At 39.0% G+C, this 18,735-nt stretch overlaps 1 protein-coding gene across 4 annotated transcripts in view; it reads left to right on the forward strand.

The window, feature by feature from the left end:
- Positions 1–2,564: 2,564 nt before the first annotated feature.
- The window catches only part of Pdlim3 (PDZ and LIM domain 3), a 30,655-nt gene continuing 14,484 nt past the window's right edge, over positions 2,565–18,735 (forward strand). The window contains exons 1-3 of one of the 4 annotated variants that reach the window (XM_070016383.1): positions 2,565–2,786; positions 12,874–13,025; positions 14,505–14,589. In XM_070016383.1, the coding sequence (XP_069872484.1) occupies positions 2,694–2,786; positions 12,874–13,025; positions 14,505–14,589 (330 nt within the window). In that variant the 5' untranslated portion in view covers positions 2,565–2,693. The remainder of the gene's footprint in view (positions 2,787–12,873; positions 13,026–14,504; positions 14,590–18,735) is intronic. The other 3 variants (XM_070016379.1, XM_070016381.1, XM_070016380.1) reach the window with 3 other exon arrangements.

The raw sequence follows: 18,735 nt of genomic DNA on the forward strand, positions 1-18,735 counted from the left end.
GTGTGTGTGTGTGTGTGTGTGTGTGTGTGTGTGTGTGTACCAGGCAGACATAGCCAGACAAGGATTGACAAAGGAAATCTGTTTTGCAATTATATAGCCAGTGCAACAAGGCAAAATTAAAAGAATACAATTCTCCACACTGGAAATTGACTGGAGCTCAAAAAACACCTCAGGAATCCCCCAATACTCTTACAATCATAGCAGACCCATCTTGGTTCACTGATTTACAGTTTCCCAGACTGGACCACTTTGTTTACAGCTTCCTGAATTCCCTTTCTCCTTCCTCTTTCAGACTTTAAAATGCATCCAAACAGCCTGCTCTATTGAGAGTGTGTTGCAGCTCTCCCCTGGCCCAAGATGGCTCTGTTCTATTGGGCATGAATTCTAAACTTTCATTCCTGGGTTTTCAAAGCATGTCCCTCAACCTTACCCCCTCCTTGGGAATCAAAGCATCCTGACTCATCGCACCAGAAATACTTGATTGCACATGAGAGGACGCAAGGACACTACCCAGAGAGTCTCTTGACCTTTACTCCTAATCATAGCAGCAATCTGAATGGCTCCTGAGGATGAACTATGACCACGTGTGTGAGGCAGACCAGTGGCCCACCATGCACTGTGGCACTTCATCCCTTCCCTTCTCCCAGGGGTTTTCTCCTGTGCCAGGGGCCTGAGCCCTTTTCATTCACACTTTTTGGGCATGCTCACCGTGGCTGCAACTTCCACACAGAGCAGCTGCAGCTCCTAGGCCACAGTTGCCCCACCTCCCACAGGCAGAGACCAATGGGAGGAAGATGACACTTGCTTAACTCAAAACGATTTAAATTTATATCTTTAATACATGGCTGTGCCTGCTAGTCGCTCATGCCTGTAATGTTACCTACTCATGAGGCTGAAATCTGAGGGCTCCAGTTTGAAACCAGACCAGGATTAAAAAAAAAAAAATTTAAGTCTCTGATATTCTTACCACCAACTAACCGGCAAAACGTCTGAAATGAATGTGTGACTCAAGTGGTAGAGTGCCAGCCTTGAGCGAAAAAACCAAGCAAGAGCAGTACACACACACACACACACACACACACACACACACACACACACACTCACTTGAATTTATTTATAAGTACACAAATATAAATGTAAATCATAGATTCCTACAAATATGTATGCACATGTACATATATTTTTTATATTGATATATTTATTTATTTATGCTAGTCCTGGGGCTTGAACTCAGAGCTTCTTTTGTTCTAGGACAGCACTCTACCACTTGAGCCACAGCACCACTTCCAGGTTTTTCTGAATAGTTTATTGGCGACATGGGTCTCACAGACTTTTCTTTTTTTTTTTTTTTAATTTGATTTTATTTTATTTGTGAACATACTGTACAGAGGAGTTACAATTACATGGGCAGGATAATGCGTACATTTCTTACCAAGCATTGCAGCCTCCTCCTTTGTTTACCCTTCACATCCCTTCCCAGCCTCCCCCTCCCCCCCCATCCCAATCCTTCTCCTTCCCCCTCCCTTCCTCCCTCCCTCCCTCCCCCCGTACCGACGTTGTAGAGCTCGTTTTGGACACGACAACTTGTACTTCTCATTGTTGCAACAGGTCCACCTGTATCCTTAAACAACTGGTTTTTCCCCATCTCCTCCACAAGTTATACTGACATCAAATATAGTGAAAGCAGGGGTTACACTGTCTCACAGACTTTTCTACCCAGGCAGGCTTTGAGGGTGATCCTCAGATCTCAGCCTCCTGAGTAGCTAGGACTACAGGCATGAGCTACCAGTGCTGGACTTACACACACACACACACACACACACACACACACACACACACACACACACACACGTTTGTCAGTCGTGGAGCCTGAACTCTGGGCCTGGGCGCTGTCCCTCAGCTCTTCAGCTCAAGGCTAGCGCTCTACCACTTGAGCCACAGTGCCACTTCCGGCTTTTTCTTCTTATGTGGTGCTGAGGAATCGAACCCAGGGCCTCAGGCATGCAAGGCAAGCACTCTACCACTGAGCCACCTTCCTAGCCCCTACACATATATTCTAACGGCAGAAAGGCTTGCTATTTGTTGAGCACCTTTCCTGTGCCAGATACTCTGCAGATGTAGCTCATTTAATTCTCACATAACTCTCGCAGGATCCTAGGAAACAAATACAATGATCACTCCGATTTGCACGGAGGAGGAAGCGAAGTTGTCAGGACTTTCAGTGACTTCACCCAAGCCGCACAGCCGGTGAGTGAAGATCAGCACACTCAAACCCAGATCCTAACCACACGCGGTGCGCCGTGGAACGCGTGCAACCTGTATGGCTTGATGGCTTTTCCACTTCCAGCAACGTGCTCTGCCGAGATGGGGGGGAGAGGATACACAGGACAGGTGTAACTTTAAGGGGATGATGGAGGCTGTAACCCGAAGCCTCCTCCTGCGCGGCCCGGGGTGGCTGCTCCCCGGGGCCCGGCGCCTCTCCCACTTCCAAAGTTGGAGCTCTCGTGGGCGGGCGGGGCGGGGCGGGGCGGGGCGGTGACGTCCCCGGCCGCGGGAATAAAGCCGGCGGGCCGGCCCCAGCGCCGGGACGCGGCGCGGTGGAGGGGGCTGTCCCGGCGGGGACCCCGGCGGTGTGCTGCGCCTCCCCTCGCTGCGCCTCCCCACCTGTAGAAGGTCGCCCCACAAAAGGCACCATGCCCCAGAACGTGGTCCTCCCGGGCCCTGCGCCCTGGGGCTTCAGACTCTCGGGAGGCATAGACTTCAACCAGCCTTTGGTCATCACCAGGGTAGGTGTTCTCCGTTCTTAATTGCTTGTGCAAGCGCCGGATTGTGGGGTCCCCGGGAAGGCGCAGCGAGCGCCTCTGGATGGCAGAGTGCACCGGGGAAGGGGAGGAGGGCGGACCCCGGGCGGGGAGGGGCGGGACGGTTCACCGGGGGGTCCCGGGCTGCTGGTGCCCAGCTGGGCAGCAGCCACCCGGTAAGTTGAGGTTTGAAGAATGCAACGCCAGTTCTGAGGTGTCACTAAGTCAGTCCCAAAGTCCTGCCCACTCTTGGTCCCTGGCACCTTTCTGAGAAGTCAACTGACAGTGCGATTTCCCTGGGTTCCGAGAAGAAGCTGGAAAGGTCGGGGTGCCTGGGCTCTCCCTGCACCCCATCTTCTTCTGGGAACAAAGAGATGGGGTGCCCCGTGGGAGGGGTGAAGGCCCGACTCTGGTCAGGATGCAACCTGAGTTGGCCAAGTTGGCACAGCCCATATCACTTCAGACGGGGAAAATATTACTAATGTGTATTCCTGGGTTTCTAAGCATTTGGAATAAATATTTTTCCAAAGCTGAGAACTTGGCTGAGGAATCGTTACCTATAATTCAAACTACAAAGAAAACTTTAGATAGTTTACCGGAGAGCAAGTACCACAGAGGAGTAACTCTTTAAAAAACAAAAAACTTTAATATCAAAGTCAAACTTTTCCTTCATGTTGTCTGAAGCTCTGCCCAATGAGAAAAGAATTTTAAAAGTTAAAAACTTTAGTGTCCCGTCAGAAAACTTCTAGAATTAATTCTAACGCATTATTTGGTCTGGTTGATATTTTTCTAACATGAATTTTTTGGGTTTTTTTAAGAAATAGAAATATCATTTGAGCTCTCACGTATAAAGCATTTTAAGGTTAATTTAAAGGCATAAACTTCTGGAGTGTCGTACTTTTGGAAAATGTTTTCTTTTTTCCAACTGCTTATGCCGTATTTTATAAATGTATGCTTCATAATCTGATCACTTACAGATTTTAACAAGGATATACCTTTTCCATTCTGTTATATTTACATTTGTTTATGACATTTGGGAACCAGTGTTCTTTGTAAAATGTCTCAAAACACTTATCATCCAGATGCATACAGTGGATCATTTTAAGCTTTGTTTTACATTTTTCAAAAACATATAAACACATTTGACATATGTTTTTATATCAGACATGAAAACTTAACATACCCCCCAAATCGTTCTTAAGTAAACTAAGCAGAACATGCTTCTGTGATCTGGGCCAAGCAATTCCTTTTATAGATGTCCCAAAGAAAACAGTCACCATTAACTCTGCTAAGAAATATGTTTCGTTTATGGAGTACTGCCTTTATTTGCTTATATTAAATGAAATAAGCTCTTGAATCATAACAAAGAATAAATCATATGTAGATTAAATCCAAAAGAAATAATTATGTCAGGAAAATATTTTAGGGAATTTGTAAAAGAAATATTTTGCTATTACATGTAACATGTCTGTATGATGGTATGCTTGAATTTTTGAGTTGTTGACGTCATAAACAATGTTTACCTCTGCAGATAGACTACAAAAGCTATTGTTAAATGATCCTTATTATCTGAAAAACCAATTCTGTCTTGTATTTCTAACTCTTACCTCGTTTGTGCCCCAAAATTTGATACTTGATTTATTAACAGTGCATGACTAGACATGATTATTTTTTTGGAGTCTGGTTTTTGTTTTCCAATTATTTTTTACCTCCAGGACATCAGGTTCAACTAAAGTGTTCGTGTCCCATGCATACCTAAAACCATGCATATGGTGGATTTATGTTGAATAAATGAAGGCATGTTCTCTTGGCCTTGTATTCCTTGGTGAATACCTACTTAAGAATACTTGCATTGAAACTATAAGTGCATTCAGAATCATTTGGGGTGGGAGGAGTCCTGAGATGTATTATTTTAAAACAACCCATGTGGCTATTACACTTATTTGATAATTTTTATATTGTTTTAGAAAGTGGCAAATAAGGTTATGTATGTGTTGTTATATGCGTGAGCTTGCTGTGTGTTTTTCTCAGCCCTTTATATTCATTAACTCACTTCAGACTCACAATGATCCTATGCGAGAAGGGTAGTAGATTTGCCTTTTGAAGGTGAGAAGTATGAGTCTTAAGAGGTCATGAGCCTACCAATAATTACATGGATTGGATACCATGTCAACCTGCTCCCAAGCCTGCCTTCTGTCATTCCCACAAGCGGGGAAAAAAATCCCACTTACCATTCAGATATTTCTGAACAGGTGTTTTATACCATCCATTGTGACAAGGTCCCATCAAGTCTACTTTCAAAATCTGCTATTTCCCATTTTTAACCACCCTGATTATTCAAAATTCCCTGAGTTCACACCCAGACATCTGTCTCCTCTCTTCAATTCACCCTGCATATCTTTACCATTCATCTTTGAAATACAAATTTTGCCCATCGCTCCCAGTTTTTAATTAAATTTGTGTTCTTCTGCAGGGCATTTACAACTTTTCATCCTCATTTCCAACTTTCTTTCCCTCAATCTTCCTTTTCTCTCACTTTCACCTCTTTCACTCCATGCTGCTGTTCTGGGCTGCTTAAATTTCCTTCGCATGTCTTTGCTTCTAAGATGCGCCCCTATCCCCAGAATTATTTTGCTCACCACAGCCCCACTTCCTCTTTGTCTATGGAAAGACATTCAAGCATCAGTCCCCGAGCCTTCTTCTAATAATAGTCATCTCATCGGTTGATGGACTCTTCCCTCTCCTATTGTCATGCCTGTTCCACAAATGTTTAAACGTATCAAGGTCCTGCCAGATTGTCTACTCACAGAGAGCAGAAACTTTCTGCTTTGTGATGGGCCCTGTGATGCCTAGTATAGTGGCTAGCACATCATAAATACAGACAAGATGATTAACCGACTAAACTGGTCACATTTTGTGTAATTTTATATGCCAAAGATATTCCATCATAAGAATCAAGGAAAGTGAGTTTGTTAGTTGTCTATTTTAGAAAAATCATAGAAAGAAATGAAATACCAATGTTCATACTTAACATTAAAAAAATCCATGTGATGTATTTCTTGAAGTCATTTTTTTGTTCTCTAAGCTACTCCTGTCCTCTTCTATTTTCTCCTGTGCTGCTCTCTTCTCTTCTCCTCTCTTCTCTTTTCCTGCCTTTCACTATGCCAATGTACACATTAATTGGTCCCCAATTAACAATAGTGCTACTTCCTAAAGATACGAAAGTCATAATGCATCAATCCCATACTTGGGATTTTGAGTTTGAGTTAGAATAAATGCTATGCTAATCTGTCTTGGTGCTATGTTCAGTCAAACACGTGATCATGAGAGTAACAATGAAAACTTCATGTTGTACTACACTGCTATAGTATATAATGGTCAATAGATTAGGCCTACTAAATGTATTTCAACTTAACAATATTTTAGGCTGCACAAAGAACTTGGTGTTTATCAGGACGTAACTCCATTAGAGACCAAGGGTATCTGAATATCAATGCCCCTAGATAATGAGGCTCTGTCCAGAGTTTGTAGGAAAGTGACAAGTGTAACTCTCTCCATAAACTTGAAATAGCAGTTCACAAAATTGAGACAGTCTCTGTTTCTTAACGACTGACAAAACAATTAACCAGTGGAGTGAATCTTTATATCATTTAAAAAACACATATATCAGGCCAAGCATGGTGGGACATGTCTGCTATCCAAGACACTCAGGAGACAGAGAGAGTAGAGTCATGTTTCAAAGGTGAGTTCCAACAAAAAGTTAACACAGTATCTGAAAACAAAACAAAACAAAAACAAAAAACTAAAAGCAAAAGGGATTAGGACATGGCTCAAGTGATAGAATGCTTAGGCAACATTGTATCTAATGGAAACACCTGAGGTCAATCCGTGGAGTATATGAATGCACTACACACACACACACACACCAAAAGCAGATAAAGCCTGGTACCAATGGCTCACACATCTAATCCTAGCTATGAAGTTGAGATCAGAAGGATCATGGTTCAAAGCCAGCCTTGGCAGAAATGTCAGTAAGATTCTATCTCCAAAATAACTAGCAAAAATCTTGGATGGGGCATCACTCAAGCAATACAACACCACAAGTTCCAAGTTCAAACCCCAGTACCAGCAAAAGGGGGCAGGCCAGAGGCAGGGTGGGGAAACATCAACAGAGGTAAGTCTACAAGAGTCACCAGCAGTTTCTAGACCAGTGTACCATATACTTTGTGCAAGATAAAATTTAAGTTTGGGATGTTCAGTTTAAGGGAGGAAGTGGTCTTTCAAACACTGTCTATAATTGTCCTAAGTAGTTCATAGAATAGTGTTGAAGATTTACATCTCCCAGTGAGCTTCTTTTATTTTTCTTGCAAGATGATGCTAAGGAGTCTCTCTCTAAGGTTCTTAAACCATCCAGAAACTGTCTACTCACACAAACAAGTTATATATTATTTACTTTGCATGACAAAGTGAGTCCTGATGACAGTGTGCCTTTCTTACCAAATTCTTCTTCCTCCCTTCACTCAGCCCCCCTTCTTCTCAGAGCATAAGATCATTGTAACAGGCAAGGCCAAGATGGTCCTGAGTATCAACAGAGCCACTGTTAATGTGTTCTGTATTTTTGCAGGCTTTAACACAGAAAAAAGCATACAATGTAAACTCTTTTTGAAATTTGAACTTTTAGAAAGGAATGTTTCTTTTGAAATCAATCCTTTTTCCCGGTTAAAGCAAATGTAGTAGCAGGGTTGATATGAAATTTAAAAAAAAAACTATACAATTCGTGCTAGTAAAGATTATTTCCATGTGGAAACACTGGTTTATATATTCACAATATTCATATTTCCAAAATATCTATTATATGTATACAATAATAGATGTGGAAGACCCTATGTGGACACAATCATAATTTAGAAAGATTTCTGTTCTCTGCCTGAGAAGCTTATACTTCAAGTGGAAAAGGTAGGTCATGTACATAAACTATAATTATACACTCTGTCCAGGATACCACAAGAAAAGTATGGCCAAAGAGATAGGAGGAGAGAGAGGAGAGAGAGAGAAAGAGGAGGGAGGGAGAGAGAGAGAGGAAGGAAGGAGGGAGGGAGGGAGAGAGGAAGGGAGAGAGAGAGCTATAAGGCTCTAAAGCCAGTCCTAAGGGAATTTTATATTTTAATTGGATGTCTAATCCTAAGCAAGTTTCTTACACTCATTCAAAATCACTTTTCTTATGTTAAAATCAAGGTCGTTATTTTCAAGATTGTCTTAAGGATTAAGTGAAATAACAGTCACTCAATATAACAATAAAAGAATAGTTTTTATGCCAGCCACACAAGAGAAACACCCAGATAACCTTTGAGTATACATGCCCAGCTGCATGCAGGGATTGTGCTGTAACTGACCGTGGATATGCCTCTAGAAACATCTACTGCAACCAGGTGCTGGAGAATTCCTGTTGCCAGGGAAGCCAAGTAACGTTTATTTGATAAGTAATGGCTTATGAAGTTTATTTGATCAATGTTCTCAGTGCTGTTGTTCAGTACATTCTTGCCCTGCTCTAAAATCTTGACCATTTTGATTTCTCTCATTGCGGTGTTATTAGAACCCCTGGACTCAAGAGGGAGGGTCCTCTTACCTCAGCCTGTTGCGTATCTAGGACCACAGGTCTCTCTATACCATTGTGCCCAGTTCCATATTTATTCTTAATATCAGCAACATAACAGAGGTATATGTTGGGCTTCTCTTGTGTGTTTCATAGTAAATAAGACATAACAGATGCACTGTTTTGTTTTGAATTAGTATTTTTTCCCAAATGGACCCACGTAATAGTTTAATGTGAACAAAAGAAATCATCAGCGGCAGCTGTTGACACAAATTCCCTGGCTCTTCTCCCATAGATTCTAACTCTTGATCCCAGACATCTGGAATAGGATGGAGTCTTTATGTTCAACAAAGACCTCTTGTAATACACTAATTATGATGTAAGACTATTATAGCATAAAAATAATAGTAAATCATAAAGTGATTCTAGGAAGTAATAGGTTTTTAATGTGTAAACAAATGGCTTAACTTATTAAAACCAGACCAATATAATAGTCATTTTCTGATCACCAACCTAGTGGAAATGGAAAATTAAGAAAAAGTAAAGGCCTCATATTTTCTCTTTCTCGTACTCTGTCTACATCTTTTATTCTTCCTCAGCAATTGTGAAGTTGAATATAAAGTCACCAGTGCATTCTAGCCATTGCTGTCAAACACTTTTCCTACTAGTATCTGAACTCTTGGTGACATAGTTAGGTAGCTGCTGTCCACTTACCAGAAAGCCAAAAGTTATTCAGATACCTTTCCTCATCTTCTCTATTCACATTGTCTATCAGAGCAAAGGTGTGAGAAAAAAATACTTTCTAAAATATAACATTTTGTATGAATAGGAAACATTCTTAACTTTTGTATTACTGTTAATACATTTTAGTAATATTGAATATTTAATATTTTTAAATAAGTCACTTTTTAACATATAAATTCAATATCTGTTACTTAGGCATTCTCTGAGTTCTAATAACTGTGTAAAGTGTGCACATTTACAAACAACCCTACCTTCTGCTCATCCTAACCAAAGCTAAAAAATAACTTTCCCAAATCAGAAATGGGTGTCAGATAACTCAAATCCACTCAAGTGTATTAGTGAAGCTTTGAAGAGCTTTAAAAGCAAACACATTAAACCATACTTTCTTGTGTTAACTCAGAGAAAAGCATCCTTGTCTTAAAAGTTTAAAAATAGCAAGTACTGACTTTGGCATACTATATCTAGAGAAAACTCCAAAGTTTAACATTATTTTTATCCCTCTATGTTTTACTGAGGATGGAAACTTTTGTTCTTCTAATAGATCTGGGTCTGGGAAAACTAAATGGAAATCAGTTCCCAACCCTACTGCATTGTTGGTGGGAGTGTAAACTTGTTCAACCACTTTGGAAAGTAGTATGGAAGTTCCTCAAAAGACTCCACATAGAGCTCTCCTATGACCCAGCAAACCCACTTTTGGGCATTTACCCAACTGATCACAAACAAGACCATAATAAAACTACCAGCACAACTATGTTTATTCCAGCTCTATTTACCATAGCTAAGAAATGGAATCAACCCAGATGCCCCTCAGTAGATGAATGAATCAAGAAAATGTGATATATATGTGTGTTCGTGTGTATACATATATAGATACACAATGGAATTCTATGCCTCCATCAGAAAGAATGATATCACCCCATTTGTTAGGAAATGGAAAGACTTGGAAAAAATTATATTAAGTGAAGTAAGCCAAGCCCAAAGAAACATAGGTCCCATGGTTTCCCTTATTTGCAGTAACTAGTATATGTCTGGGACAAGTAGAAAAGGTCAAAAGCTATGTACATATGACCAGATAAGATGAAGTTAAGTGAAATGAACCTCAAGGTAGGGACACAAGTGGTTTTTTCTTTCTTGCTATTGTTTCTAATATATTTATAAGGTACCATGTGATTTTTTTTTGTTGCTTTGTATGTCCTTCCCCCATGGTATAACCCTTGTTTTCACTGTGTTTGATGTTGGTATAATTTGGGGAGGGGAAGGGAAAAAAACAAAATGTTTAAATAGGGATACAGGTTGACCCATTGTAACAATGAGATGTACAAGACACTATGTTGAAAAACGAACTTTACAATCTAGGCAGGAGGGGGGGTGTAGATGTGGAGGAGGGAGGGAAGGGATGGGAAGGGAAAAACAAAGGAGGAGGCAACAATGTTTGATAAGAAATGTACTCATTACCTTGCTCATGTAACTGTAACCCCTCTGTACAATATTTTCACAGTAAAAAACTTACATATAAAAAAAGAAATACTTCCCAAAGGCGAAGATATAACAAACACCACTTGTTATCACCTCGCTTCTATCAGCTGCCCCTGCTGGGAAATCACAAGCTGATCACAGAAATAAAATGAACCAACATTTTAGTGGTGACACTGAGACCTTTAAGTATTATTTGTTTAGATTAACTTGGAACCCTTGGATCCACAAAGTAAAATAGGATAACCAGAATATAAACAAATAGAGAAAAAAGATGAATTAATGACTGCCCAGTTAGGAACAATACAGTTTATTCTGGGAGCAGTTTAGGATTTACGTCAAGTCTTATCTATTAGTCTACTCTAAATATTGGGAGCTTGCAAACATAACAATAATAAATTGGCATTGATAACTATAGTCTTTGGGTATATAAAGATTAGCTCCTTTTATTTTCTGAGCTGTGATATAAAGAGGTGTTTCATTCATTCTTCATTATTTATTCATTCATTCTAAATACTGCAGCATACACAGTGAATTTTTAGACACACAATGCTCTTTGACTTACGATAGGACTAAATCCCAGTAAAGTCATCAGATAAAGTAAATGGTTCAAGTGATAGTGAGTGCTCACTTAGCAACCATGAGACCATATGTTTCACCCCCATGCTCCAAAATATATTTAGTACGTTTGTTACCAAATATCATACCATAGCTTCACAACACAGTATAGAGTATTCATTGTTTACCCTACTGATCATATGAATGCCTATACTCTGTAGCTTGCTACTAATTAACCCAGCAACACAAGAGAAAAATCACTCATTAGGAAAATGTCAGAATTCGAAGTATGGTCCGTGTAGACCATACCTTGGAATTTACCAAGGAAAACTGACAGTAGGGGTAGCAATCGAAAGAATTACTCATTTTAACCAAATATTTTACATTCATAATAGTTCATATTTTCTGTTTTTAAACATTTGAAAATACAGAGAAACATTTTCTCAAAATCCTTAATTGTTCTTTTCATCTTCTCCTTCCAAACATATCATCAATAGGGATTTTCTTGTAGCCAGCAATGAAATGGACCATCCTTTTCCTCAGTTTGGCAATCTGTGTTTTAAAGTGGTTATGTCTAGACCATTTACACTTAATGTGAATGCTGATGTGGCTCAATTAAAATCTATCAGCTTAATTGTATTCTGTTTATCCCATCTGTTCTTCATTCATGGAGAGGACTCAATGAGTAAATACAGACCTCCCTAGTGTTGGTAGTTCCTAAGGATCAGGACGTGCACTTAACTCACAATCAACCTTTAACAATTTGTTGTTTTAGCTGAATTTTTTTATGGCTAACGTGAGACTACCTTTTCCTCTGTTGAAGATGACCCCATGCTCAAGATGAGGCTTCTACCCTGCTATTCAGATCTCTGAAGAGTACAAGAAAAGTCATAAATCTGTATATGGTCAGGCTTCTTGCTCATGCAAGAGTGAATCCTGCAGATTTCTATACTCCATTCTCTTAGTTCAAGGTATTATAACAAACCAAAACAGACTGGGTGGGTTTTAAACAATAGAAAGTTATTCTTTGCATTTCTGGAGCCTAGAAACCTGAAATTAGGGTGTCAGCATGACTGAGACTGAGATTACAGACTCCTCGTGGTAGAAAGAATTCTCCCTAGGCTCTCTCTTTCTAAAGGTATTAATCTCATTCATACAGGCTCCATACTTCTGACCTGATCACCACCCAAAAGCCCCACTTCTAAACACCATCTGGAAGGGTTAAGTTTTAACCCAGAAGTGTGGGCAGATACACATTCAGTCCATTGTACTCTCTCAAGTGAATTTTAAAGATGCTAATTATCAGAATGCAAAAATCACCTTTAATTCAAATATGAAAGTGGCCTGAATATAGTAAGACACTATTCCCAAGCATAAAATCCTGGAACAACAACAACAAAACTTGTAAACTATTTCTTTTAAACGATCAAAAAAATTCACAGGTGGAGGTATATGGAAGGTATTTTGAATGAAAGTAAGAAACACAATAGTAGATCAATGTAATTTGTAAAGAGATACAACTGGTTAGCATGGTAATAAAACAGAGCTAACATCGTGGGTCAGCTAAGAATTACCTTAAGTTTAACATTTCCTGCCTCATGAAACATTTAAAAAATAGTCTCCCAGGCTAAAATATAAATGTCAGGCACAAAATTCAGGATAATTCCGGATGTTGTTTTGAAATTATGCTTTGATTTCTTCCAGATTACTCCCGGAAGCAAGGCGGCAGCTGCCAACCTGTGTCCTGGAGACGTGATCCTGGCGATCGATGGCTTTGGCACAGAGTCCATGACGCATGCTGACGCACAGGACAGAATTAAGGCAGCAGCCCATCAGCTGTGTCTCAAAATTGACAGGTGTTCTTGAATTTGTGGTGATAAAGCTTGTTAGGGGGAAGAATCTGAACCAGCACTACAAATGATTTCCTCTTCCGAATGAGAATTGTGGCAGGGCCTACAATTGTGACGGGCTTTTTGTATATATTGGCTACTTTATTCTGATCTTCACTAAAGTCAGCTAACCTAGTAGATGTGGATTGGATAAGCCAATTTGAAATACAATTTTTTGCAATGTCAAAATGATCAAAGAGACCAAATAAAATGTTTCTCCCTATAGTAGTCCAGTTGCTTAATTATAAAAATAGACATTGGCCCTAAAAACTCAGAAGAAAATGGCTTATTGCCCTGCTCTTTTCACGGTAGCATAGAATGAAATGGTGGCATAGAATGTAGAGATGCAACTAAAAGAATCTCTTGATGCACCAAAATGTCATCATGTTAAAACTGGTGGTTAATATTATATTATATGCTGTTGGATGGGGGAGAAGTTTGTTTTGGTTTGTTTTGTTTGTGCCCATTCTATGTCTTGCTCTCAGGCCCTAGGTGCCTTCTCTGAGCTCTTTTGCTCAAGGCTACTACTCTACCACTTGAGCTAAAGCTCCATTTCTGGCTTTTTGGTGATTACTTAGAGATAAGAGACTCACAGACTTTCCTGCCCCACTTGGCTCAGGTCTGAGCCTCCTGAGTAGCTAGGATTACAGGTGTGATCCACCGGCATCTGGCCTGTTTTCTGTTTTGTAGAGATTTCAAACAAAAGAATATTATAAAGTGGGAAATACGTGTGCATATGGATGTTAAATACTGAGATATTTCTGATTCTGTCCCCCTTCCAATAAGATATTCTTAACAGAACCCCAGTTGGAATCTCAACCATTGAAAATAACTATTGGTTTTCATGGTTATCTGTGCATGATTACTTTGTTGATGCAATAGTCACACATATTTGAGGTAGAAAAATCTCAATCAATTAACTACTCTACCAGTGTCCTGTGAAATAATAGATTCTGTTCCTATGTCTTCATAATATTGTACCTCCCCTAAGTACCCAGTCCCTTAGAAGACACTGGGTCTCAGATGCTCAAGAAGAGTTAAACACAGCTCAGTTCTTTGATGCCAGTAGTAAATCCATCTGGCCAGCCCCTCTCTGTTTTCTGTGATGCCTTGAGTAGAATAGAGGGGTTGAGGGGAGACATAGTCCACCTCCTACTATCTTTAAGATATGCCTTCAGAACTTCCCTCTTCTTTGATTCCCACGTGTATTGGGAATCCTGCTTTCTCTAGACATCACACACTGCACTACAACTGGCCCTGATCTATTCAAGTTTCCTAAAAGGAATCTAATTGAATGGGAAAATAAAAATTAGTAAGCAAAAATTTTCTTCTTGATTTATTTATTAAGGGCTGTTAGTGTCCTCAAAATCACAATGGAAATTAAGGGATACTAAACCTAGAAGTTCTACTTGAATTGGACATTTACAAACTTTGTTTGATTTTCAGGGCAGAAACACGCTTATGGTCTCCACAGGTATCAGAAGATGGAAAAGCTCATCCTTTCAAAATCAACTTAGAAGCAGAACCACAGGTATGAATTTTATCATAAATGATATACACTCACAGTATATTTCCTTTCCGATGGTGGGGATGCAGCAGAGAGGGGACAATACAAATGCAAACATTGGAACAAGTCATCTAATGAAGTAGTGATCTATCTTTACCCTCTAAAATTAATCTATTATGATCCATACTTTCTTAGATCAAGAAAAAAAGGCAGTAGGCACGGTGACTCATTCATGTAATCCCAGCTACTTGAAGAGGTGGAGATGAGGAAGACTGCACTTTCAGACAAAAAGATGTACAATTCTCATTTCAGTCAATAAACAGGACATGATGGAACACGCATATAATCCCAGCTATGTGGGAAGTCGGAGGTAGGAAGTTCGAGATCCAGGATAAACCAGGATCCAGGCAAAAACACAAAATCTTATCCCAAAAAAAAAAACTAAAACCAAAAAACGAGTGAGAGGGTGTTGGTTCAAATGGCATAGTGCCTGTCTAGAGAACATGAGGCCCTGAGTTCAAACTACCGTTCAAACCACAGAGACAGAGGCAGGAAAAAAGGAAAGTAAACCTAGGTGAATAGTTTGATAAAAATAAGTATATTTTCATAAGGAAGAATTTGGCTGGCTCTACATAGAGTTCACTTTTTCACTTCTTATAATGGACTTAGGCCAAATGAGGTAATCTATGAAGTTTATACTATTGACACAAAACAAAATAGGATTTACATTTGTAACAGGTGTCTCTAATCTTATTCTTATTTCAAACTTCACTGCTTTAAGATTCTCAAAGAGATCTTATTTTTACATCTTTCTTTAGTTACCAGTTCTGGCATTATATAATTAAATTTATCTTAGAAAAAGGATTTAAATTATGTTATCATGTACCTATTTAGCCAGTGCTGTTGAGTTACAAAACAGAGGATTTTTCCTTGATGAAACTCTATGTCATGAGCTAATAATCTGATGCTTATCTGATTATGTCTACTTTCAGAAAGTCCAAATCGACTGAAATTAAATCAAACTTCAATTGTGATATACTGAAAAATCTAATTAAAAACAGGATTTAGGAAGCTCTACTCAGAAACTCACAAGGCTTAAAGTGAATTCAATATCCCTTTTAAACAAGCTCTCCTATAAAATGGCTAGATATTTGAGCATGTCCTTTTTCTATATATCTAATGAGATGAGCTGAAAGCCTATTTGTCACTTATACTTCAGTAGTGGACTCCCTTTCAGGATTATTACCCCCTGAGTTTATCTTCCATGCCTTTCATTTGAATCTGTAAGCCTCTTCTTCCTTCTGGATAACACAGAGGTAGCACTACATAAATATAAGTATCTCAGAGGGCTTCTCAAAGATTTAAATAAATCAGTATAAGCAAAGAACTTGGCACATGCAATTGTTCATAGTCAAATAAGTAGTGTCTGTCATCATTAGTTAGATTCGCCATCTAGTTTCAGACTGTGAGCAGAAAGCCTCGTTGGCTTTCTTGATAGTGAGGTAGAAAAGTGCCTAAGTGAAAAAGATTCCTGTTTTCATTATGACTATTTTAGCTATTTTATAATAATGGTGGCTTTCTTCATTGTTATCATGAAAGATATACTTACTGGATCAAAGCCTTATTTTTGGTTAAAATATAACACTTCCACAGAAGAAACATCTTATGTGCTCTTTAGAGGGAGTTTACAAGATTCTTATCCTATCATTTTTTTCTATTGTGATACTCAGGGTCTTGTGCTCTTCACTCAGCTTTTTCATTCACGTCCAAATCTCTACCATTTGGGCTATACCTTCAGTACACATTTTTACGGTCAATTGGAGATATTTCTTATGGACATTTCTTCCTGAGTTGGCTTTCAACTACTCAGGTCTCAACCTCCTGAGTAACTAAGATTATGGGTAAATTGCAAGCATGAGCCACCAATGCCTGGAAAAAGGGAGGAAAGGAAAAAGGAAGGAGGAAAGGAAGGAGGGAGAGAGGGAAGGGAACAAGGAATTTAAGTGCCTTATGCACATATTCATTTGTTGACCAATTCTACATTTCTTTTTCCATATATAGCACACAACCAAAATTGTACAGCACCCTTTTGGAAATTATTTCTCCTAATTTCTTAAGCCCTGTTTCATCAATAAAAGATGATAGGACCAAGAAGTAGACAGACTGACCAATGCCCCAGAAATCCTCAATCACTGGTCTGTTCTCCCATTCTGGCATGTAGGTAATCCAGTGACCATTTATTAAAGCACAGCTATTTATTAAAGCTTAGGCTACTATGAGAGTCTGTTCTTTGCTAATATCTCTCCAGAATTGGAGATTAAGAGTAACTCCTCTTTGGCTAATCTGTTAGCATTCCTTTTTAACTGTTCTAAGAATTGGATTTTCAGGCCTAATCCTGAGCTTAAATACACTGGTATCTTTTCAATCATGTATTGGTCCATATGTCCTGCATTTTGAGGTTAGAAACATGAATATTTATGACCCTACAAATGACAAAAAAGGAAATGAGATTTCTTTTCATTGAAGGTGAAGATTAGGTTAAGGACGAAAGAAGCCAGTCAGAAGGAGCCTTTAAAAATTCCACTAGCTTGAGTCATGACTAATTCTTCCTGGCATCCTCTCCAAGAGGCCAGTGTTTGAAGGGCTCAGAGATAAGAACAATTTCAGCCCTTTTCTTGTTGGACCAAAGTATTTCTATTCCTTATGAAGACTCTTCGGCCAGATTCCTTCATGACCATCTCATATAATATAGTACTTCAGAACCAGCATTTCCGAAAACAGAATGTTCTTAGAACATAGAGGAATTTTCTTTGAACAAAGTACACATTTGTACCTCCTTGTACAACTATTTGAAGATAATAATAATTAAAAAGAACTAAAAAGAAAATGCTAGATCTTTTTTTAAATTATTACACATTTGTGACCTGTGCAATATATATAATCAACTAGAAAAAAACTAAGTTATAGTTATTTGGGGTTTTTGTAAGCAATACAAAGTTAAGCAAAGAGATTTCTTTTGATAAGAACTCTGCAAATATAGCAGTCCTTTGAACAACAGAGGCCTAACAGTTTGAGAAATAAATAGATTAGTAGTAAAATGTTGGTGATCAATACAATGTTTCTCTACTCAAGTCACACTTTGATCAAAAATGACTTTTGCTATTAGAATAAAATATTCATATTAGTGGCTCATACCTGTAATCCTAGCTACTCAGGAAGCTAAGATTTGAGGATCACAGTTCAAAGCCAATCCAGGCAGGAAAGTCTGTGATACTTTCTCTCCAATTAACTATTAAAAGGCCATAAGTCAGGCTATGGCTCAAACAACAGGACACTAGCCTTGAGCAAAAAAGCCCAGGGATAGTGTCTAGGCCCTGAGTTCAAGTCCCAGTACCAGAAATAAAAATAAATAAATAAATTATATATATATACACAAAAATATGTATTGTTTCCTGCCATCTACGTCCAACCTTAAGTAATAAAATGTTAATGGATATATTTTTCTCTATCAATAAGTTTAGGCCTGGACTTTTCCATAAACAGTTTTTTTTGTTTTGTTTTGTTTTTTGGGTCCGGTCGTGGGCCTGAACTCTGGGCCTGGGCACTGTCCCTCAGCTCTTCAGCTCAAGGCTAGCACTCTACCACTTGAGCCACAGCGCCACTTCTGGCTTTTTTTTCTTTTTGCTTATGTGGTGCTGAGGAATCGAACTCAGGGCCTCCGGCATGCAAGGCAAGCGCTCTACCACTGAGCCACCTTCCCAGCCCCCCATAAACAGTTATAATAACAATTGATAACAAATTTTAATACCTAGATTTTCTTTTTCTCTATGCTGTTGTTAAAGAGTTAACTTTGTGTTTTTATAGATTTAACTTGAATTGTAGCTCAAAAAGGACATTAGAAGTTGTTTAGATCATTTCTCAACAACTGAATAAATTCCTTTCATACAATCCTGTCGGTCTATGCCTTTTCCTAAGCAAAGCATTGCTCTAGAATAAGGGTATATTTGTTTTCAGATAAACTGTTTTGTTATTTTAGTTTAATGGCAATTGGATGACTCAAAAGTATAAGGTGGCTATCACAGTAGGGAAATGCCTTTCAGAAACAAAAATGGTTGCACAGGAAGAAAGCTGTCTCCATTTCTGTATACACGACTAACTCCTCCTCCCAGT

This window comes from Dipodomys merriami, unplaced genomic scaffold, assembly GCF_024711535.1.
Source record: "Dipodomys merriami isolate MVZ:Mamm:240054 unplaced genomic scaffold, mDipMer1.0.p SCAF_12, whole genome shotgun sequence".
Taxonomy (NCBI): domain Eukaryota; kingdom Metazoa; phylum Chordata; class Mammalia; order Rodentia; family Heteromyidae; genus Dipodomys; species Dipodomys merriami.